The following is a 24314-nucleotide window of genomic DNA, read 5'->3' on the forward strand; positions in this document are numbered from 1 at the left end:
CAGTGTAGTATCCTGTAAGAACTGGGACTCGGGGATGAACAGCTATTCACTACGTCTCAGTTAGAAGCTTCTTTCTCAATACCTGCATCTGATGACATTTGAGTTATTAACACCACTGGCCATTTAATAAACTCACTGTTCACAAATTAGTGATGTCGTTGCCAGGCGATCCTGGTTTTAGATAGGAACTTCTTCACTGCCCTCCTGAGCAATCTCTTAGGCTGTAAATCCCTTCCTTGTGACAGCACCGAAGTGTTACTGCCACAGACCTGTCCCAGCTCTTTATCTCCTCTACAGCAGGGAGAAAGGAGAAAGAATGGAAGGCGTCTTCAGCCAAACAGTGAACGTGCTCCTAACGAAATGTTTGAAAGAGACAAAGAAACAATATCTGTCCTTGATACGATGTGAAAGGATTATGTACCGTGCTATTTGTGTCATGATTTAGTGTGTTATTTCGTTGGGTATATGCAGGGTAAGGGTTTCCTGCAGAAAAAAAAAATACGGATACAGAGTACTATAATGTTCTTATGCTGTAAATTGTCCTGAGATTTTGGAGAATTGGATAGTATTGCTGAATGGGCAAGGAAGGGAACGCATGTAGACAAGAACACAAATATTTCCCCCTTGGCTTTTATATTTCGTCCATGTGTAGATTTCTGCTTATGCAGAAAAGAGAGTAGAATCAAATGAATGAGGCTGTGTAGAGTAACGTGAGTGTAAGCCTAAAATAACTGCCACGGTTATTGCCAGCTCGGAATCTGATGGTTTCATCACAAAAGACCCAAGATACAGATGCATGTCTATAACTTTATGCAGATGTATAACCTTTTGAAGCACATAAAATTCAGCCAACGCTTGCCGCCTATTCAAACAGTAAACTGTTAAGAGTCCCTCCCCAGGTCCCTCAGCCCTCACGCCCAGTTCTGCGGAGTCCTAGTCGCTGTGTTCATGCAAAAAAGTACTTTTATCAGTTTGGTTGGCAATACCTTATGAGAAAAAAAAATCATTTTAAGAAAACAAAGCAATTTCTAAACTAAGAGGTTTCTCTGTATAACGCATTTGCATAACTACTTTTCTAAGAAGTGGAGAAAAGTCACCATTTTCCAGCAGGTAAAAAGAAGTTCTGTAATTAATGAAGTTTCACTGGTATTGAAGTGATTGTTTCAAGTGTTTTTACAAGGACCAAATCTTGTATGTAAATACATAGTGCCAGTAGTTACGGAGGATAAACCAAGCAGAATATGACACAAAAAAGTCCTGAGAGTAATCTGTTTCCCCTTGTATTTTAGTACAGTCTATTGCTTTTTCAAGTCTGTTGTTGTTAGAATTGTGTTTATGGTAAGCTTGACTGCTTTTTGCAAAGTTAAAGGGAATATTTTGATTTCTGTGAAGCAGATATAATGAAGTTGGCGTGATAAACCCCCATTGGTATCTTCAGGGAACAAGTAGATTAAACAAGTAATTATACCATAAGGTTTTTAGAAGTTAGTAGATTTAAATACATTGTATGAATCTCATCTTAATGTAGCCTTTTGTCTATAGTGCTTCCTGCCAAAAAAACCTCCTGACAGGAAATAAACATTAAAATAATCTTTAATCCCTTGTCTGGTCTATTACCATTAACAATTGATGCACTTTAATTTTGTGGGATTTTAACTACAAAATGGAATGGCTAAGTAGTGATAATTGGGTTTGGAATTATACGGTCATTTATATCAACAGAAATGCAAGTGGCTGGGAGGGTGATTAATTATTTAACATTTCCTGGCTGTGGCTCCTATTATAGAATTTTCTGATATATTCTGCTGTGAACAATTATCACCAAATGAGGATAAACAAATCTGTGATGTGAAGTCTTATTTATAAATGAAACTATATTTAGAAAATGTCTATTTCATTTGCATTTTTACTTTCTTCGTGACAGGACTGTCATAATCAGCTTGTTTTCAAGCTTTTCTTGCCCTTTTGCTGATTTTTCAGGTTCACACCCCAGATTTCATGCAAGAAAAACAGAGCTTCAGATGTCCTTAAAGTAATTCCTATTCCAAATAAAGATACAGTTTATACAGTCATGGTAATGTGTTTGCATGTTCTGTTCCCCTTTCATTCCCTAATAATAGAATTAGTGCATGGCAATGTATTAAAATTTAATCCGAGTGCTGGCATCAGACTAGATAATTTAATTCCTCCAATTCATGAAGATTTGGGAGAAGAATACTGGTGCTGCCATTCTTAAATGGGGTCCTCTGGCATTTGAACTCTCTCATCTTTGGTAGATTTGTCTCTGAGAGTTTGCATTTCACGTTCTCTCTCTTATGTGGAGACTGGCTGTCTCTCTGGTGTGTTATCCTCTTGTGTCCTTGTTGATCCACATACAAGCAGAATTTGCAATTCATTCTTCTTTTCTTACAATATGTTTCCTAAAAAAATTTATGCTGCTTATCTGACAACGTAACACAAAATCATTCGAATTAGTACTTTCCAAACCATTTTCCCTTACTCCAAAAATTTTCCCATCCTTAATTTCCATTAAAAAAACCAAAAAACCACAGCCCTTCGTTAGCAAATGATTACTAAAAGCGCCTGAGTTTCTTCTTCAAGTAGAACTCCTAACAATCATCCCTGGCAGTCCTGCCCAGAAAACAACATCCAGTTTACATGCTTATATATCAACAAAGAAGGAACAACAAGATGATGATAATTATCGTTAGTGCAGTGCCTGGATTGTTAGTCACAGATGAGGACCCAGCCATATTAATAAATATGCAAAATTAACCAAAAAGATTGTTCCAAGTTCATATTGCTTAAAATTTAAGTGTTAATCAAAAGTCAGGGATACAGATAGATAAAAAGAACAAGCATATAATGAGATAATATTAATCAATATGGTAGGCCCTGTTTTAGGCATGATTTTTTTTGATGCCAAAGAAAAGATTAGATACCAAAGAAAGGGAGAATTTTAATGTGGGTTATGAAGAAAGATAACGAGATAATATTGCAAATGCTTGTGGGCAGATCTGTAAGCAGAATAAAAGAAAGCATGAAAATGCTTGTTTGAAAATTTAGGAAGTCATCAATGAAAATGACTATCTTGAAGTTGATCTAGGGTGAGCATTGACATGTTGATAGAGAATCAGGATAAACTGGATTAAACTGAAGGTTTCTATAGAGACAGACTACGGTACTAGAGGAAGAAAGGATGAATTTGTTGTGAAAAAGTAAGTTTTCTACCAAAGATGCTCAGCATAATGAGTGCAGGAGCAGAGAGAAAAGGGGCGAAATATTTGTGGGTTGGACCTTCATGTGGGTGCGTAGGATAAAAGTCTTACAGTTAAAAGAAAGAACTGGCAACAAACCAGACAGAAACAGATAGAGAACAGAAATCTGAGCACGAATGAGCAGTAAATTCTGGTGAGCTGGTGGTTCTGGCAAGTCAGAGGACTGATGGGTGACACTGAAAGAGGCTACAGAAGGGGAGGTGACCAGCCACATCCTTAGAGAGGCAGAACTCAGCAAGTACAAGTCAAAAAACTTAATTTCAAGATGAAAGAAACAGACAAGAATATCTTCAAAACCAAGAGGCAGGAATCTTATCCTTGTTTTTTGCACAGCATCTGTGCAGACTGTGTTAGTGCTCCCCATCTAATAGTGTTGAGTGGCCTTAAAAGGGGGAGAAAGCAATTTGGAAGAGGCTGTCCCGGCTGGGTCAGCTACTAGTGCAGTGTTGGAGACGATGTTCTCGGTAGTGTTGAGTGGCAAGGGACCTGATGTGAGATAGAAGGGCCCACCGAGTGCCTTGAGAATGAATCATTAACTATCAAAATTCTCAATGAGTTCAGCACTCGCTACCCCAGCTGCAGTGCGGTGCCAGAGCAGAACACAGTTGTGCATGTGAGCTTGTCTCCCGCCTCTAATTAGAGCAAGATTTGCGCATTAGCCCAGTAAGTCTCCAGTAGCCTGACACGTGAGCGACAGAGTGGAGAAGAAGCAGAGCGAGGTAGCTAGCAGAGGTTTAGGTGTGTCTGCAGGAGACCAGCGTAGTTTGGTGGAGATGTGTAGTAGTTCTGGGCAGGAGCCCAGTGTAGATGGAGCAATCTGCCCAGTTCAGGTGAAGGATGAAGGATGGGACTCAGTGAGGCTGGTGAAGCTGGTGACTGGGGGAGATTTAGATTAGATATTAGGAAGAAATTCTTTACTCTGAGGGTGGTGAGACACTGGAACAGGTTGCCCAGAGAAGCTGTGGCTGCCCCATCCCTGGAGGTGTTCAAGGCCAGGCTGGGGCTTTGAGCAACCTGGTCTGGTGGGTGGTGTCCCTGCCCAGGGCAGGGGGATTGGAACTAGATGATCTTTAAGGTCCCTTCCAACCCAAACCATCCTATGATTCTGTGATTCTATGATCTACAGTATTGGGCTATGAGGGCGCCACGGTATTAACACTTTGTTCCTGCCAGAAATACATGTGCTCATCAACCTTTATAAATTGAATCTAACTCAATAGCAAAGTGTTAAGCATTCACAAACATTGAATTTTAATTGATTTTAAGGTTTCACAGTCATGTTTCCTATATTTTATATTAGAATGTGGGCCTTGAGATACATTCTAAGTTTTTCTTGTAAAATAAAGAAGGAAGATTTATCAGAAAACTGTATTGAATCATATACTTCTTTTTTCTTTTGACACACAGCACAAGACTAGTGCAATACTACAATGGCACTGCTGGTTTTGTGTCATTGCCAAAATCTTGGTCTGAGTCAGTAGAGACAATCTGAGACTTCATTCATCTGCACACATCCAGTATTTCTCAGGTGATGGTCCATTAGTTAATGTGTCAAACTCAGCAGTATTTGAGGAAGTGGCAGTGTGTATAGCACATTAACATGTTTTTTACTTCACACTGATCTAAACGACCCGAAATCTAATTGTGTGGATTGCTTATATCTTTTAGCACTTACTGCCATTTATAGCAACTGCTATACTTGCTGGAGTTATATCCAGGTATACCTAGGTACAGCACACGTGAAACTTTTAATTCAAAAGATTAAAGTATGTTAACACTGTGTGTAACTAATTAGTACATATAGCCAGAAAAGTGTATTTTACATTTTCCAATGAGATTTCTTTCAGCAGATGCTAATACATATTAGGACATCTGTTTATATTTTCCTTCAGTCTTTTTTTTTTAACTGCATCTTATTTAAAATACTGTTGTCAGCTGAAATAGTATTGCCTTAAACAATATTACTTGTATGTGTAGTTGTGAGCTCATATGTCTGCTTTTGAGATGTCTTTCTGCATAAGCAGATTTTTGTTTTGTTTTGTGTAAGTGAAAGATGTATAAAAAGTTGTTTTGCTTCATTTAAATTGGAGCAGGGATGAAAAAGGCAGAAAGAAGTCAGTAGGATAAAATGTAATGCTATCCCCACTAGGTAAAGTTGTCCAATTACTCCTGGTGTCAGAACTTTTTAACATTTGAATGGCTGGGAGGGGATACTAATTTCAACCTTAATGATCGCTGCTTTAGGAGTCAACATCACAACACTTCACTTATAATTTTAGCACATCTGTCAGCCTGTGCTAAAAAGGAGCCCTGGGCTAGTGGGTGACTGAAGATCCTTTTATCCCTAGAGAGGATTATGTATTCCCTTCAAGAGTGGGAAAATAAAAAGGTTATAAATACTCACCTACTTCACTGCTGCCCACATTTGCCCTGTTGACAAATAGTGACTTTCACATCCTGCTTTTACATTCATAAACACAAAAATAAATAAAAACTATGCAACTTCTCATTGTATAGCACTTATGGAAGCAGACCATTTATAATGTCACATATTCTATAATACCGTACAGTCCCTAAGCTGGACTTTTTTTCATTTCAATAGATCACATTGATTTCCTGTGTGACTTTATCTGCCTAATACAAAGTGGGATTGAACAGTTATTTGTCTGGATTTAGCCATTCCTTATCAAACATTTATGATTTAGCTATTGCTACAACATCTTCTTGTAAGGTCTTTCTTATTTTTATCTTTTCAGGAAGGGTATGAACATGATAACAGGGTTGTAATAAATCTATCTCTTGAAAATGAAACATATTTTGGGAAACCGTGTGCTATTGGCTGACAGGGCAGGGGAAGTTTAAGGGGCAGGACAGCCGCGCGAGTGAATTGTTTCTAGGACGCTGTGGGCATCTATTAATAAGAATGATTGACTCTTCTGGTGGAGGTTTTCAGTGTATTCAGATGGCCGTTTCCCAGCTGCACGGGAGGCTGGTGCTCTTGAGATGAAAGACCCGAGAGAAAGGAGAGGTTTGCCCAACCGGCCCACATTTGTACAGCCACCGCCAGGCTGTAGGTTGAAGAGAAATAACACAAGTCACAGAAAGGGCAGCGGGTTTGTGTCTTTTCTGTGTTCTTTCTGTTTATAAAAGTAAAAAAGTAAGATCTCAGTCTTTTCCTTTCTATTTCTCTTTCAATTTCTTTATTCTTTATCTAGAAGGGAAAACAGAAAACGTGTGTAATACTGTCTAATAATACTGACTGTGATTTAATTAAATTGGACTAGAAAGTACATGTGAATAGGACCTTTTCTGTGTTACAGCTTATTTTAAAATGTTGTTAGAAAGAAAAAAGTGTATTACAGCTATCCACTGTGTATCCCAGGTGTTTTAATATTCCTAACCGGAGCATTTTAACTGAACAGTTTCCAAACAACCTCATCATACTAAAGTAATTTATTTTTCCTTACATAATGCTTTTCATTCAATGATTTCAAAACGCTCTACTAAGTGTGCTTTTTGAAGTGCCAAACTAAGTGTCATATAACCCCGGGGAGATGCCTGGTGGTTTTATTGTACCTATTTTGCAGACAGGTAAATTCAAACAAAGAGAGATGAACAGACTCCCTGTGAATGAGTAAAGGAGGGAAGACCAGAACCCAAATCCCCGCCTGCCCAGTGCCAGCCCTGAGCACGTGTCCCTTTGTTCAGACACCCCAGAGTGCTCATGCTGTGTATAGAAGAGAAAAAAACTTTGCAGAAACTATAAAAGTTAATAATTAGATTGTAAAGGCTACTCAACTGATAATGAGCATTTAATGCAGAACCATAAATTTGCATGGCACTTACAAAGAAAACGTTCTTTTGGTTTTGTCCTCACTTCCCCGATCTGTTTATCGTTAAATTTTTAACCTGCTTAACCGACGCTATATTCTGTAGAACTGACGCTCTATCTCCTTTTTTATGTCTCTTCACTAGTGCTTTCAATGACCTCTCTGTAAGTTTCTTTATATAGAAACCTGCTATGCTGTCTTGAATGCACAAGGTCAATAATGATTACCCTCTAACTTTGAAGGGCATCCCCCTTCTCCGCTTGCGAAGTATATCAAGCCACAAAGTCCCTGCATCCCGTAACTGTAATTTCTCTTATAAAATACAGTATTAAGAAAGATATTCTTATTTCCCAAACAGTAGAGCTTTAGTCCACAAGCATGTTAAGCCTGGTAAAGTCAAGATATAATAGTTTTATTCTTTTTAATGTAGAAAAGTAGGCTTGATAGTTTAATTTAAAACATATCCGTATAAATGGAAACATTTTTGCAATATATTTCAAAAGAAGTAAACAGCCTGTTCTTTTTGAATACATGGATGGAAAGCTAGATTCCTGTTGTTCAATATCCAAATGATGCAATTAGAGACCTTATTTATTTTTTATTTCTAAAGAACTGTGTCATGATCTATGCACACTGTAAATGCTTCAAGGACTTCAGCATGATCTATACGGCAATACTGGTACTACTGTGGGCTGTGGAGGATATGTATAATGAAAATATGCCTATATTTTGGAACCAATGGTCCTCTAATAATTATCAATAAACAAAGTCAGTTAAAAGAAAGTACAGAAAGGCTAGCAATAACAAAAAGATGCTTAAATTGAATTGATACTATAGCAGGCATTGACTGTGTCATTGCACGGCTTAATAGCAGGAGTCCTGGTTCAATACGATGAACTTGGGAAGGTTTTCTTAATGAAAGAACTGATGCTTTCTGTTCAGTAGCAGCAATAGCTTAACTTTTTTAATTACCTACTTCAAAAGTTTATATGCCACTAATTGTAGTACTATAAACAAGGAGGTACTATTACTGGGTCCGCAGAAATAAATGCGAAATGATAATAGTCATTTTTTCAAGAAATTCATGCAGATATTTTATTTAACATTAATAAATGCATACGCTGCAATTTATTTTACCTACAAGTAATTCAGAGTTCTATGCAAGTATATTCTCAGAAAGCTGCTGATTTGGTTTTCAGTGTCTTTTCCATCAGCTGTGCATTTTCAGGATGTGTTGGGAAATATGATCCCCTCTCTCTCCCTCCCCATTACTATAAAACCAGAAAGCTCTAAAAAAGGCATATGAGAAGTTGGAAGAAATGTGCATGCATGTAAATATCTAAACGTATATAAATTAGCTTTAAAAATTGAATTCACTGAACATGAATAGTCACTTAAAGTGTAACTGGAATTGACTGTGTCATGTATCAGCCTAATAGCTGGAGCGCTGGTTCAATACAATGAACTTGGGAAGGTTTTCTTAATGAAAGAACTGACGTTTTCTGTGCAGTGGTTGCATTCATCAGACCACATAGTGTTCATTACGCTACAAAGGACTGCCAATGTGAATTGTTGGGATCATCTATTAGGTAAACCGGATAGGGACAAAGGATAGTGGGGGAATGAAAGACTTCAGTACCTCGACAGGATATTCCAAGTCAGCCTGCTTTGATGACCTTTCACCGCTACATTAGCATCTAGTCGCTGACAGATCCCTAGCTCATGCCCCAATTCTGCTAACCAAAACTGGCAAGGAGCACTGCTGGGTGCGCGCATCTTAGTATCCGACATTACAAACTAACCCGATACTTCACAGGGCCCCAATCTTTAATTTGCTTTGCTTAAGTACTGTGGGGGTTATTGAAAAATGGACACTCTTCCAGTAATGCTAATTAGACTCTAAACCCCACCCTGGTTTTGTGGTGCTAATTTGGAGACGTGCCACATGCTGGGGTTGATTTCTTCAGAGAGAAGATGAGCCCTGTGCCAGTGGGAAATGGGGAAAACCAGACGTGCTGATTGGCAAGGTCGCTGCTGGAAGGCCCCGCGCTGACTCAGGAGCAGGCACGGCAATTCAGCAGGGATTTGCATCCATGCTGTCCCTTGCTTACCTAATAGCAGCATTGTTGTGCTGTTTCACAGGGAGCTTAGGGATTGAAAAGAGAGATTTAACATTAAAGATAAAAGTTTTGCTTCAGTTCTCCTACCATCCAGTTATTAAGAAGCTTGTCTGCTCTGGGAGGCGGCGCGCTACAAAAGCATTCCCAGCTCACAGACAGGGGCTGTGTTAAAGCACTGAACAGGTTTAATTCTTTCCTGTGGATGTTTATAGTAGATGTATTGGTATTGTGCACTGTTTTTCCTCCCGCTTGCAGTGTTCGGGTTAAAGCTGTGTGAGGGTTACTAGCCTAAAAGTCCCTACCTCAAGGTCACTCCCCTAACCTTATTTCCGACACGTTTAAATGTATTTATATAGATAGGTAAAATATGGTAGCTGCTGCCACATAACCTTGTTTCCCTTGCTGACATCTCCAGTGGATGGAATTGATTATAAAGCTGTTATTAGGGATGGGGACGTGTAATGTCAGGCCTGCTTTGACTGCGAGTGGCTGCCGTGCTGCTGGTGGCACTCCAGCGTGCTCCCTGGCCACGCAGGGCTTTCTCCTCTTTTACATCACCTGCTGCAGCCGCCATCCATACCTGAAAGATTTATAAGCCATAGAAAAGGAAAAGCACCTCTTAGGTACTGGAAGTTGCAGTGAATTTTGTGTCCAGCAAAAATTCTTTAAGAGGGACATTTTTGTTGTTTCATTTTTTGAAGCGTGTTGAAGGCGCTGTGTGTATTTTCATTCCACAATCCATGCTCTGTCTTTTATTTCTGTTTCTCTATGGACTGTATTTAGTGAATCAATGACAAGCGTTACATATTTCTATGGTAACTTCAATACCATATCAGGATTTCAGAGCACTTTACAGACATCAGCCAATTAAGATTCACAACCTGCAAGAGCAGCATGACGAAAACATCTTTGTTGATATAAAATAGAAGCTAAAGGCTTTCCGTTTGTTTTGCTTGCTTTTTTTTTTCTTTCCTTCTTTTTAAATTAGCTAATTAGAGAGAGTTTTCAATTGTACTCAAAGTGAATTGTCAGGATTTGGGCCCATATGCTATTTGCCAGAAAGATTCAGGCTTTTACAGCTGCATTCTTGAAAAGTTTGACTTTGTGGGAAAAAGAAAGAAAACCTGGATAGGCCCTTGTGCTTTGGGAAACAGTGTGACATTTAAACTTGGAGAAGCCAGGCCTTGCTGTGCTACAGTGGGATCTATGAAGCACATGCCCTGAACTGAGCATATCCATTTCTTGGCTCCCTACAGCAGGAGATGGAAATGTTCAAAGGAGTTAAAGGCCCGTGTGAAATAGTGCCTCCCACTGCCGCTCGCACTCCCAAAACGCCAGCAGAAGACACCAGGGTTGCTGGAAATGGTGACGATATTTCCCTTTTGTGGGAGGAAAAAGCTGCGTTACAAGTTTGAGGCAAGTTAGGAAGCAAGAGGCTTAAAGAATAAAAATACAAGTGCGTGATTTGTACATCTCTTTTGCAAATAGCGTGGTACCTAGGTAGTTGACAAAAAAAGGCAGAGAAGAGCTAGAATCTTGTTTGCAAAAACAGGTGACATCAGAAATTTTGTTAAGGACAAATTAGTCCTTACTGGTATAATTGAACAACACTACAACACTACTTTTCAGACGTCCCCTGGGCGATAACAGAGTTCAAGTGAAGGAAATAAAGAAGATACTATTCTGCTTAACGGCGATCATGTGCAGAGTCCCCTGGCTCAGCCCGTGCTCTGTCATTGCCCCGGCCCCAAATATGGGAGCAAAGAGTCAAGATGGCACTAGCGCGCCCAGCCTAGCTTTTCAAACAAATGTATCATTTTGAAAATAATAATTGGATATTTTAGATCAATCTCGCAAATCAGTGAGCAATAAAAAGTTTCTCGCATTTTAAGCATATTTTTAGCAGTTACATCTTTTTGGATATCCCCTATAATATAGGAGGAAATCAGTTATTTGCCCAAGACATTTCACTGCTGCTCAAAATAGATCATAGCACAGCTCTTACTATGTTGTATGCTCTCCCCTGAGCGTGTAGTTTATGCACAGGTGACTACAGCTAAAAGTCTGTGAATTGTTACTTGGTACATTTAAAATATCCACAGAAATTATCATCATTTTTTATGAGACGGAAGGTTAAGATGTGGTTTTCTCACTAAAGAAAAATATACTATTTTAAACGTAGGGCTTCCCAAAATTCTATTTGGTTTAATGTTTATAAAAAAAGATTTGAAGACATAATAGCAGCCTTTTTCAGATTTTCTGCTTCTTGAAGCACAGAGCCCAGGGGTTGATCCTCCATTACACTAAGGCTTATTAATGCCGCTCTGCAGGAGTTTTGAAGGGGCTCTTGAAGAGTTTGTGCATGGTCTTCACTGTGGCCTGCTCCAGATTCCTGGAAGCATTGATGGCGGAAAACAGAGAGAAACTACAGGCCCGTGTTCCCTGTGGCTTTGCTGGGAAATTTTGTTCAGGAAAAATATGAAATGTGTCTTTATATTAGATGTACAGATGCACAGAGATCTTCACTGTGTGATCCCCGCTCCACTCCGGTGACTCTTGACATGTTTTGGAGACAGCAAAGTCCCTGCTCGACACTACAAAATGTGCAAGCACATTTTGCACAGCAGACTGCCTGCTCTAGGAAGAAGGCAGGTGAGAAGCATGGCTTAAGTCTGTTTTGCACTGGGTTTATTTCCGTTTTCAATTTTGCACTTCACTAGAAGTAGAAACTGTACTAGAACAGCCTTGAAGCTGCCGTAAGTGACTGGAGAGGCCACACGGGCCTCATGAATATGGCAGTGGCAGGTGACTTAAATCTGCCAAGTTAACTAGCAGACTTTGACTCTTCTCGTTATAAGGTGCTATGTGTGCTTAATAATAATAGTAATAATAAATACCTACTGGTCTTCATCGTTCAGTGGAAATGGTCGTGTCCTTTGTCCCTTTGCTCCCTCCTGAAATCTTGTATGGTTTGAGATGCTTCTCGTTCAAAACGTGGTGGTGTAGCTCTATGGGAGCAGGTCAAACCTAAGATCTAAACATAGTGTTAAACAATAAAGAGTTCCAGGTAGCTTGGGACATTCCTACATAACAATCATGTCTTTCCACTACCATATTCTGTAGGTGTGGTGGAGGAGGGGGTGTTGAAGGCAAAGATTTGCTAGTACGTGTGAAGCTGACTATGTTTATTTTGAATAAGTACTGTAAATCATCTGTCTGGGGAATGGGTTTGTGTGGGAAGCTAAGAGGGTTGGGTTGTTGTTTTTTTACTTTCAAAAATTGGATGGCAATTATTTTATTATGGGATTTCAGTAGGAAAGTAACAATTTTGTGGAATGGCTTGTTTTTCTCTGGAGCAAAGTTGTTGTCTGTTGCTATTTTTCTCTTAATTAGAGAGGCATTTTTAATTATCTGTCAAGGTCCCCTAGAACCTGGGATAGCTGGTCTTTCTTATATGTGATGAAATCAAAACAAGTAAGTAGAGGGTGAGTCTGTCACAACTGATAGGAAGTAGAATGAAGCCTAAGTATGAGAATAATCAGCATGCCTGGACGGCAGGGAAGAACGAACTCTGTCAAGTAGGATGGCGATACCCTGTGTCTCTGCACTCCACCGTGCTGTGTTTCTGATGCAATGCAAATATACTTGTAATTATACTGAATAATATCCATTAATTCCATATCTCTGCAGTGAAAGTTTTCTGGTGCCTTTACGTATGGTCAAGAGACTCAATTTTTTATTAAAATGTAACAGTCACTAAACTATTTGTGATTTGAGAAAAAGAAAGAGAAATGAAGTTTGACTTGTTTTCCCCTTTCTCTTCGCTCCAGAACAGGGAAGCTTTACCGAAGCTCATTCACAAAATAAAAAGCAATATTGCTGCAGAAGTTCCTGTTAATATTGCGTGGTGTCATTGTCTATTAAAAGTGGAAAGTGTATCACAGAAGATGACCAGAATCAGAATAGCTTTGAAGCAAATAATTGTGATTATTGTATGGGTGGCCTACATGCTTGTGCTGGGGTGCGCATGGGGGAGAGGGCGCACTGGTAGGAAACATTTAATCGCACAATAGCTGTCAGATCATCTGTAATTGAATCAACTCTGCTTGCATAACAAAATCTCAGCATTCTCAAATTGAAATCACTTAAGTAAAGTGATTTTGTGGTGTTTAAAAAGCAACAGAAAAAAATTCACTAAAGACCATTAAGCGGCCTCAAGCCCCACGTTTCAGTGTTCATCATTTGTACCGATTATGGTGTGACAGCTCTTGAGTTTCCAATGATAACAGCCATCTGACTTGATCTGAGTTCAATGGATTTTCACTAAAATAGAATCATCGCCTTTGTGATGGATAGAAAAAGTAAAGCAATACATCCTGATAAATGCTCTGGCTTTTTTTCCCCTTCCCTTACTGTGACCTTGTACAATCTATAAGTGAGCAAAGCTGAGCCCTGGCCACTGCTGCAACGCATCAGGACTTTGAAATTTAAGTAGCTCTGAAACCCATCAATGGGGTGAAGGGAGAATGGCCTGAGAAAGCGATGGATCATGCTTAGAGGGCTCACAGGGAAACAGGGTAAGCTGAAGGTCAATACGCAGACATGTCCTGAAGGAACGGCTCAGACACTCATTCACATTCACATCTCAAAGCCACTGCTGCTGTAGCACTGCGAGGAGAGATCAGTAGGAGAGTAAAATAAAACAAGAATTTCAGAGCGTATAATTTCTTCACAGAAGCAAATGGCACAAGGGTACAGTATAAAATAGCTATAACCTATAGCGTTGGTGCGGTGCCCCAATCATCCCACCCGAGTAGCACCATGGAAACACATTCTGCCCATTACACTCCACTTGTTTTCAAAGTTTTTCAGTCCTGGTAATTGCGAAGAGCATTTAACATTTTTCATATGTCATTGGTTGTTTGTAACACATTATTCAGCATGACATGAAAGTGAGCTAAACTAGAAGGGCTGCAATCTGAATCCATACACATGCAGTCAAGTAATTAAAGGCCTTTACACTTTGTGCTTTGTATGCATGCGTGGGTATGAATGCGTACAAAACTTTTACACAAGTTTATGTTCAGATGCTGATTTCATTGGGGTTTTGTTGGGAAAAAGGTTTGATGCCAGGTAGAGACTGGCCTGGCTATAGAGCGCTTAAAAAATAGGGAGAGAAAAGGGAAGAAATAGAAAATACTAAAATAAAATTAGTACACAAATTTGAACCCGCAGTTACGATGCCTAAAGCAGAAATTGCCGAACAAGTCAAGAGGCTTATTAGCATTTTATGTAAATCAGTTATTACTGTTCTCCACTTCCTTAATTATCCATGTTATTTCAATACAACCCTTTCTTTGATGTCCCAATTCTATATTTAAATAGTGCAAGATTTCTATCATATCCTCCCGCTGAGGTTTGTTCCATGCAAAAAACATGCCAAGAGCAGCTATTTTAGAGACTACTGGGAAATGTTTAATTGGTTAATCCCATTTGAGTTATGAGGGAGTATTGCCACGCACAGAAAACAGAAACACGTAAAGTACTGGCTAGGAGAAGTTTACTAAAACCTGCAAGACTTCCCCTGAAATTTAGCCCTAAAGATGTTTTGTTTCCTAGGTACCCAGCGGGAAACGATTCAAAGGAAAATCCTTCAAACTTCTTTGAAATACGCTAAATGATTGATTCATAGTAGAAATATTTTTGAATTAAAACGCAAAGTCATAATTTTTTTTGTTCTCGCGGTGCACAAGAGGTCTCTTTATATTTGACCTAGCACTACAGTGGCAAAAGAACAGCGTATTTCAGCCAAAAAAAAAGCCCACCAGACTTTAACAAGTTGTTAATTGTTACCTACTGTTGCAACCAAATCAATGCCCCTCAGGTTTCCAGGTTGTAAAGTGATCGACATAGTCTGGGTAAGTATTAATTCCAACGTAGAAATGGACATTCTGTGTCGCCCATTAGGATCAATTCTGCACAAAGGGATGCTTTAAAAAATTTAACGTCTCTGTACAGCTTCCAATTTCCAGCTTTGGACTGGAAAGACTTCAGAGCAAAGTATTGGCAAATATTCCTTTCCCTATTTCAAACAGTTGATAGTTTTAACCTTTTTTAAAACTTCTTTGGAAATAGTCTTAAGAGTTTTAGCACAAGCAGTGAAGAAAAAAGCATGTGTACTTACTTAATTTGGCTGTTAACAGAAGAAGTGGAATGCTACAGCATGATCAAATATAGGAGCTCATCATCATAAATTTTAAGGGAAAGAAGTAAAATTGCAGACTTTTTTTTTTTTTTTTTGCTTTAATTAATTTTAAGGGATAGCATCAATTTCCACATTTGCTGAAAATGTATCAGATTGTATAGTGGCTGATAAGAAATACAGGTAAAGGGAATTTTTTTAGTATGTGAAGCTTGGTAAATAAGAGAGGAATTAGTTGATTAAAAAAGAAATCAACTCTTGTGTTCTTCTATAAACAACAGGGTTCTTTTTGTACTGATTCCCAAACTAAGGTTTAGCTTGTCCAGTTGAGAGGGCTTGGTGACAAGCTTTTCCACGTTTGCAATTCTTGTAAACAGATGTCTCTCTCTTACAGAAATAGGTTAACTTATTAAAAAATCTACGCTAGAACTGCGGATTGCTGAGTTTCCATCACTGGGAAGTGCATTGTTCCAACTCTGAAATTATACAGTCTAAAATCATCATCATGTATTTTCATCAGGATGAAATATCGGGAGCTCTGCTTAGTGCAAGGTTTTATTAATGATGTGCTGTCAGAAGCTGGATGCTCTGCATATTTGCATATTAAACAGCTGAGTGAAGAAACATTCCTTTTATTGCTGCAGGGAATAAATCAGTTTAAAGCAAGTTCTCATCATTTATACTCCTTTCAGCTAAGTCTTCTTTTATTGAAATAAATTGTTGAAGTGCTTTGCTCATTCTTTGAATACTGATGAAATTTACCTTGATAGGGCCTCAGGAAAAATAACATTTTCTTAAAGGTGCAGTGTTGTTCTTTATCTACATACGGACTAACTTTTAGAAATTGTCTGTAGGAAAATTTGTGTGTCTCCAGCCTCACAAAATCTTCTTTTAGTTATAGGCTTTCTATAGGTATTTCGAGATGTTTGTGTAATTTTTCTAGTGCTGTCTACCCAGACATCTTCTGCACAGGAACTTTGCACAACATCTAAAAGTTACGTGGGTTTTGTTTTGTATAGATTGATTAGTTGCTGTTTGGTGAACGAGGCCTTCCTGCTGCCTCACGTCTGTGCGCTGCAGATGAACATCACCTTCTCTTGTCGGTGTGCTGTCTGTTGGTGGCAGCCTGAGTTTAGAAGTGCAATGTCTGGAAGAACTAGAACAAAGTCAGTAACAAAGAAAAAAAAGTTTGTATTTTATTTGCTGTTCTTTCATCACGCTTGAAATGAAGCACACAAACCCTGGTTTTCCCAAAGTTACGTAAATAAACCACTTTGAAACCATAGTTGGTTAAAAGATGATAAAGAAAAGTTTTATCGTCTGTCATTTTTCCAGGCATGAGCAAGAAGAGACCAATAGAAGGAAAGTAATTTAAAATTAAGTGAACATATTGTCAGAAGTCAGATGGAGTTTGGACATTTTATTTAATAGTACTGTATTACATTGGCTAACACTGAATTATCTGTCTGTCGCAATAAGCAGCAAAATAGTCAAAGAAATTATCAAAGAAAAAATATATTGTCTGTATTCCTATATTTTATTTTAAAAGGTTACAGCAGCAAGCCATTATATGCCTTTCTTATGTCATATAAAGTATTCTAAAATATAAATCATTTGTGACAGGAGCTTCTTGTTTTTAAGTGGAAAATGTGCATTTAATAACATGAAAATAATGTCAAAACATCCTCTCCTAGATGGTTGCCAAGTGAACTGTTGCTTTTCATTTATGTTTTATTTTTGGAGGTTGGGCTTTGCAGGAATATTTTCAGATACTTAGAAAAACAGTGATACATTGCAGCTGTAGTTTATTTTAATTGGACAGCACTAAGTGAGCTGACTTTATGATAAACAGTGCAGCCAGCGGCTAGTGACTGCACTTCTACTTTAAAGATTATACAGAAAATAAAATCCTTCAAGCTAAAGTCATAAAGGACCAAGCTGGAGTTACTTTTGGAACATATGTCTACGTTTGTCTCGGTGTGTGTTATTAGGGATACCTGATCCTAAGGCGTCATATCCTATAAAGTACATTTTGCCTTACCGCCTGACCCATCCAACTATCAAAATCTTGATATTAATGAGATTTTGGCTTATTTTAATTATTTAGGTTGTCATGATGAATTAATAGTTACAATATTTTATGTATAGTCCCAGAGAATTCTCAAGTACAGTGTCCGGTTCTGCAACTGGAAATCCTGATAATACTTCTTACCTCTTCAAAGATTTATCTGCTAATGTTCTGAGGTGTTATCCCTGTAAAAGGCTGTCAAACCTTTGATTTCTTTATTACTATTCAAAAATATAAGAGAGCTTTACTTAATGTAAAGTGCTTTTTTTGAAGCTATATGTGATTTTTTTCCCCCCTGCGATTGAATAGTAAATCTGACATAAATTCACTTGCTGACATTTGGATGTTTATAGGGATGATTTGGTTTAGTGGTTAGCCCTATTGTATTTCACAGGGGTGTTGTCAGGCTTAATTAATTATGCCGCAGCAATATGCAGTGCAGATTTTTGTGCCAGTATCTTCACGGCTCTTCGCAGGGAACTTGCAGTACAGGACAGCTATTACCAGCCTGGCTGATTTTGCCTCTGTCGCCCTGTACACATCTTTAACCAATATCTCATCTTCTCTGTTTGCAGGAGGATATTTATCTTTTTGTAGCTGAGAGGAAGGGGAACTGAACAACCCCTATTGACTCAATCGCTGTAAAAAATCACTGCAAGAAAAATCCCTTCCCAGGTTGCCTGCCATCTGCTGCTCCTGCTTTTAAGCATGTTTCAGATGGAAACCACACGATGACTGGCCATATTTTCTATTTTCTTCCTGTTGTCATAGGCATCATAGGTGGAAACTTCATACTAGAGCATTCTGCCTACCTGCCCCTTGTGAGGTTAAGATAACTTCCTAGAGTATATCCTTACATATTTTTTGTTTGTTTGTTCCTGGAGAAGTTATAAATGACTCATGCTCTGGGGCATTTACTACCACCATAGGAAAACTGTTTGACAGTGTAAGAGGCTTCAGTGCTTGAATTTTTTTTCCAGATCTTCAGCCTGAGGCAGGATGTAAAATATAGGAAAAGAGAGAGTTGAGCTCTTTTTAGTGATGAATCCGCACTGAGATGTTTTTGTAGTATTGAACCACGAACTATAAATCATCCGTTTGCGGGTGAGTTAAATGTAGGGAAAACAGTGCAACACATATTCATGATTTCCAGCGACTAAAGAAAGATGAACAATAACAAGGTGCAAACTCTTAAAAATGGGTTTAAATCAACATCTTTAAAAGTTGTTCTTATTTTTGTGAGACAGGAAAAATACCTGGTTTTAGAAAGTATTTCTAGAAAGATTATTAAAAATTACTTTGAGAATCAGGTTGCTTTATAGAGAACGCCAGCATCTTTATTCTCCTAGCCACCAGGAAAGTTTCCGTAATCTTCTCTCCTTGGGGACTTCTTCTTCAGGAATAACAGGAATGTTTGGGATCATGCATACCAATTAATCTTCTGTCTTAAATATTATTCTGGACTTTGCTCTTTGGACCCCTTTGTTGCTTTTTTATGAGCTATCAGGTTGTTTCGCGAATTTTTGTGCACTGAGGATAGATGGCGTCTTTGTGCCAGCCGTGTATTTCCCTGCCGCAGTTCCAGGCGCGCAGCTTCGCTGCAAATCGTAGGGCTCAGAGGAATGGCAAACTAATCCCTCCTGCAAAGAGGTTTAGTTCTATCTGTGTGAAAATTCAGCACTGTAATTATTCTTTTTTGTTATTGTTTTTAACCTAGTCTGGTTTACCCATCCCTCTAAACGACTTTGAGAAGAAAAACGCTCTTAGGGATGTAGATCTAGTAACTGGAGTAAATTGCTTTGCTGCTGAGAACTCTGTAGGAAAGGGTGTGGGAGGGGAGGAATTTGGGCTGCAAAAAATATGTATCTCTTGAGAAGCCCTGCCTATCTGACTTGCAGTTTTTAAATGGTGCGTTTTGGTCAGGGTTCATGCCAAGATGCCTTTACATATTAGCTTTGGTGAGTTGTTACTGTGTTTTTTGGATTACACATGAAAAGTATGTCATGCCTGCTGGTATGATGAAGACAACAGTTGAATTTTTTCATGTATCTTTGCTCTATGATAATACTTGAAACATCTTGTAATCTTGAAAAGGTGTGTCAAGAGGATCTAAACAGGAAAATTCTGGAACGCTTCACCACTCATAGGTTTCATTTGTTCTAACCGATGCATACTATTCTTTAACTAAAAATAAGCAAAAAGCTGCCTCTAAATCTGCTGTCAAAACTTGGTATCTTTGTTTACCACCCGGGTGGATGCAAATAGGACTCTGGGTGACACATGTTGCTTGTGCTAATCCATGCTGCAACCTGCCATGTACCACAGACACAGGTACTGTAGTGGGGTTTCCCTTCTGAAACAGTGAATGCGAGGCAGTCTCTGCCTGCAGGAGCAGGACGACTGCTCTCTGCGCATGGGCCTGTTGTGCTGAGCAACGAAACCTGATCTTGGCTCAGCTCTGGGAGTGCTAATGCCATAGAAAATAATACTCTCCCCACCACACATAACAAAACCAAACCAATATGAGAATGATTGGCTGCAGGTTTATAATGCAGAAACATCAGTCTGATGCTGGTACACAAACTAGTGCTCTGGAAATCATTAGAGGCCTCTAGATCTCTCTATAGTACCCTTGTTAGTAGATGCCCAGGGATTTGTTGTTATTTTAGGATTTTTTGATTTCAGCACTATAAAATAGGGCACATTTAACTGAAGGTGAAAATAACCATTATATATATTTTATTAATATCTACTTTGTTCTTCAGTTGTTTATACTGCGTGTAAGAAGATCTCTTCCAAAAGGGTATGTTTTACTTTGGCTTCTCTTGAAGAAGCACAACCATGTAGGTATTGATTCTATACGAGAAAAGAGAAGTCGTGACTGCCATGAGTTACTTGTAACGTAAGTGTATATATCTCAATTTACCTTATGGTTCCCTGGTCGATACATCATTTAAACTGACTGTTTTTATTTTGCTTGTTGGCCTTTGATTTCTTATTTAAGTTCTTGAAGGCAGTAATTGAAATTTCTAACTACAAAACATGTGGATGATGAAGGAGACTTCCACCAAAAAGCTAAAACTAACTAAGGTTCTTAATTTTTGCAATCATTTCACTACATGAATTATTAAAATTCTTATCATGCCAAAGGTTTAAGCAGAATCCCTCATACTAGAATTTTATTTATTTTAAAAAGAGTCACAATGATACCTACCTAATGGTAGGTAACTGTTATGTTCATTTCATCTTGGGTTTTTTGTTAGTTTAAACTTCTCATGGTAGTATCCAGGGGAAAGGGTGAAGGAGATAATTTGTTGGATGTGTGAAGAAATTGGGGGGATACAGGGATGGGTAGAAAGAACAGAAAATGGTCGAGTAGGAGGGATAGGAAAGAGCGTGAGTAGCAGAGGAAACATGAAACATTGGGACAAATTGCCAATTAGCAGAGAAGGCAGTTCTCAGATGTAAAAGAGAAAAATCTGCTATAATTTTAAAGTCAAGGGAGCTTTCATGACAATTTATAATCCTCTCCTTCACTTCTGCTGAGAAAAATTCAGCATAGCTTTCTTTTTATTTTTACTTCTTTCAGTATGGTTTGGAATGACACAGATGGGGGAGGGCCAAACTATCGGTAGTACTAAACCGCTCTCCCAAACCAGACCAATCTTCGTCTTCCCAGTGGAAAGAACACGCACAAAAAGGAGACCCTCTTCCTTTCTTTTCAGGTGTCGCAGAACTGGACTAATGCCATAAAGACAGCTAAAAGATAGTAGTTGGGTTGAATGTATAGCTACCATATTCATGATATTTTCACAGAAATTGTGTTTCTGTTCAACGTTGTCAATGCTTGGTTGAGGAAATGCAAATAGTCTTTAGTCTGAACAGCTGAAATATGTGTATTTGTAAAGTTTATTAGAATTTTTTGAAGAAAAAAAAAGGTTTTGCATTTCATTTGGGTTTCTGGTTTGTTGCTGTGCTCAGAAATTGCAGAAGAGATCAGATTGGAAATCTGAGCTATTGTAGCCTTCGACTCTTAAATATGTTAAAGCACTTGTTCAGTTGAGGTATTATAAACAATTAATGTAGTTGGAATTCAATTCAGAGGTAGGTACGTTTTTATGCTTTTGGGATTCTCTAATTGTAATTGTATTTTTGTTTCTACATTTTATTAGGAAGTTCATATTTGACCTTTATGGGGTTGGATGATGGGAGAGAATCCAATAAATACCTTCTGGATGGGTAACTGTTATCTGTGGATCAACGCTCCTGGTTTATGTGGTCTTCGTGGGTGGCAGAGGAAAGTGATTTAGAGTTCTATGAGAGTACTATGTCTTGATTTATGGTATAGCATACTAAATATGATAATTCAGGCTCTCTTCCTTGTTTTTGATAAATGTAGTTCTTAAGTGAGAGCAGAATTTTTGTTTAGAAAAAGAAAAGCCTGTAATATAATCCCAGGTCAGCTATGGCTCAGAGCACTGGGGTGAAGGGGAGTGGGAATATCCAACTGAACCCTTGGCAAACTGTGGGCTTAAAATACACAGAGGATTCATGCAAGCAAAGTCATATGCATTACAGAAATAAGGATCTATTTGATATTATTGTAAAACTTCTTCTTGACTTCCTTCACTTGTTCACTCTTGTCTGTGTCATACATTGAAGAAGACTCTCCTTTTGTTCTATATATTTGAGATTAGGTATCCTGAGTTTTATCAGATCTTCTCACGCCTTTCTCTCCTTAAAGCGTACATTACAGATCTCTTACTTATTGCAGATACAGTGTGGACTGGATGTTATCTTATTTAAGAAATACACCTTCGAAGCTACTGCTCTGATGCTAAATTAGCTGAGTTTGATTCAGCTAATTTGAGTGTGGAGAAAATATGGGGAAAATTAACAAAATTACTTGGACTTGGCTTTGTAATTTAATGTAGCTTTATTTTTGAACTTGTGTATATCTAAGTATTAGTAAAAACATGATGTTGTGAAAATTATAAAAATGCCATCTGGAACAATGATACTTCAAAATCATGACAGCTTCTTTCTCAGTGTTGCTCTTGTGGAACTCCCCTAAGAGCCACTGAACACTGTTTACTCGCTAAAAGTTTTTGTTTGTTTCTTGGGGTAATACCAAGTTTAAGCAGCAGGAAAAAAATGGTTCAGAGCAGGCCCAGGTTAAGCACACTCAATCCCCTGGCATTACCAGTTTATTTACAGTTCTTTTGTTTAATTGAAAATACACAAACTAGCAAACTTTCTGGCTTCAGTCCATTTCCTTAGCTCAAAAAGCTTTAAGCAAACAGGAAACTAAACTTAAACAGGAGAGTCCATCTGTCTTCAAGGTGTGTTTTGCCCTGTGCTTGGTCAGAGTAACAGACTGCTGGTGGTGCCGGGGTGCAGTGCAGCGCCTTGGGAGGAGCCACCAAGAGGTTTTGATGGCTCAATCTCAGCCCAGGGACTGGCTCCCAGGTCAGGTCGATTCCACGGAATTGCCTCTGCCATTCCTTTATCCAGAAGTACACACACGTGTGCGCGCGTGTGTATATATATACATATACACACACACACTTCTGTGTGTATATATATACACACACACTCTTCTGGATATATACACACTTCTATATATACATAGAAATAGTGTATATAGCATGTGTATATACACTTCTGGATACTATATATATACTTCTATCCTTCTATACACTATATATGTACACTTCTATATATACATACTTATATATGCTATCTATATACTCTCTCTATATATACACACACTCTATAAATAATGTGTTTGGCAGGGCTTGTCCACATGGTGCAGGATGTGACTACATGTTCATTTTTTCACATTGCTCAGATTCTGAAGTGATGTGCTCAGTCCTCTTACTTAGCAAACCCATTCGCTTTCCCTGTAGGCAACAATCCACCCTACTTGGAGCAAGTTTGTATTCCGCACTATTCTCGTGTCTTATTCTATTCTTAGGTAATTATACTGTTGCGTGAGCTGTGCTTATTTGTGGGGTAATAGTTACAGGAGGCGTTCTGTCATGGAATTACTATGTAAGTACAAATCATGGAGTTGGGTTTTAGGCTTTGTATAGGTGCATAGCTGCCCAATAATTGGATAGTTTCTGGTATCATAAGCAATACGATATGGTACAGTGTATGCTTCATTAAGCAATATGTGATTTTCAGGCCAAACCTTGGTGTCGATGTTTAAAGCTGGTTCTTGGACTTAGCTGGCTCCCAATGCAGGACACAGAAACAAAGCCAACATTTTCTGATTGGGTCTCACTTCATAAAATATATTCATGTTAAAATATGTTAATGTTTTGGTCCTATTTTGGAAAGGAAGAAAACTCCTGTCTTTAATTTATTGCTCTGGAGCATCCAAAAAGTGAACTCAGAGGAACAATTACTTCCTGGACCTTTCTCTTTAGAAAGCAAAAAAAAATCCCCTAAACCTCCCTTTGCCCTGCTCTCCTTCCAGACGCCCCCTTCTCCTCCAAATTAGCAGTTAAACCACAAAGCTGATCAGTAAAACTTATTTTATTGTGCATTAGAAGGAGCAGAAGTTATTAGCCGATTATACCTATATCAGTTTTTATAAATATGGAAATTTAGATGGTGGTATAACTACTGTATAGTTACTCTTTTATGAGACTGAATGGTATTTAAGCAGATCATTTTCTCACTAGACTCAGCTTTCTTCGAGTATCAGTTCATTCTTTCAGACGTAAGAACTTCAAGAAACCATAAAATCTGTGTAAATTAATAAAACTGTGAACCTGATGCAAGTATATAATGCTTCTATAAAAGTTT

The 24314-nt window shown here is 38.4% G+C and overlaps 1 protein-coding gene across 2 annotated transcripts in view; it reads left to right on the forward strand.

Annotated features, from left to right (window-relative positions):
* WWOX (WW domain containing oxidoreductase) overlaps positions 1-24314 on the forward strand; it is a 531552-nt gene that overhangs the window by 245667 nt on the left and 261571 nt on the right. Inside the window, exon 9 of one of the 2 annotated variants that reach the window (XM_054197834.1) lies at positions 1981-23369. The exons of the other annotated variant lie outside the window; for it this stretch is intronic. Coding sequence (XP_054053809.1) covers positions 1981-2031 — 51 coding nt within the window. The 3' untranslated portion in view covers positions 2032-23369. Of the gene's footprint in view, positions 1-1980; positions 23370-24314 lie in introns of those variants that run through there. 2 annotated transcript variants of the gene reach the window in all.

The sequence above is a fragment of the Rissa tridactyla genome, chromosome 4 (assembly GCF_028500815.1).
Source record: "Rissa tridactyla isolate bRisTri1 chromosome 4, bRisTri1.patW.cur.20221130, whole genome shotgun sequence".
NCBI lineage: Eukaryota > Metazoa > Chordata > Aves > Charadriiformes > Laridae > Rissa > Rissa tridactyla.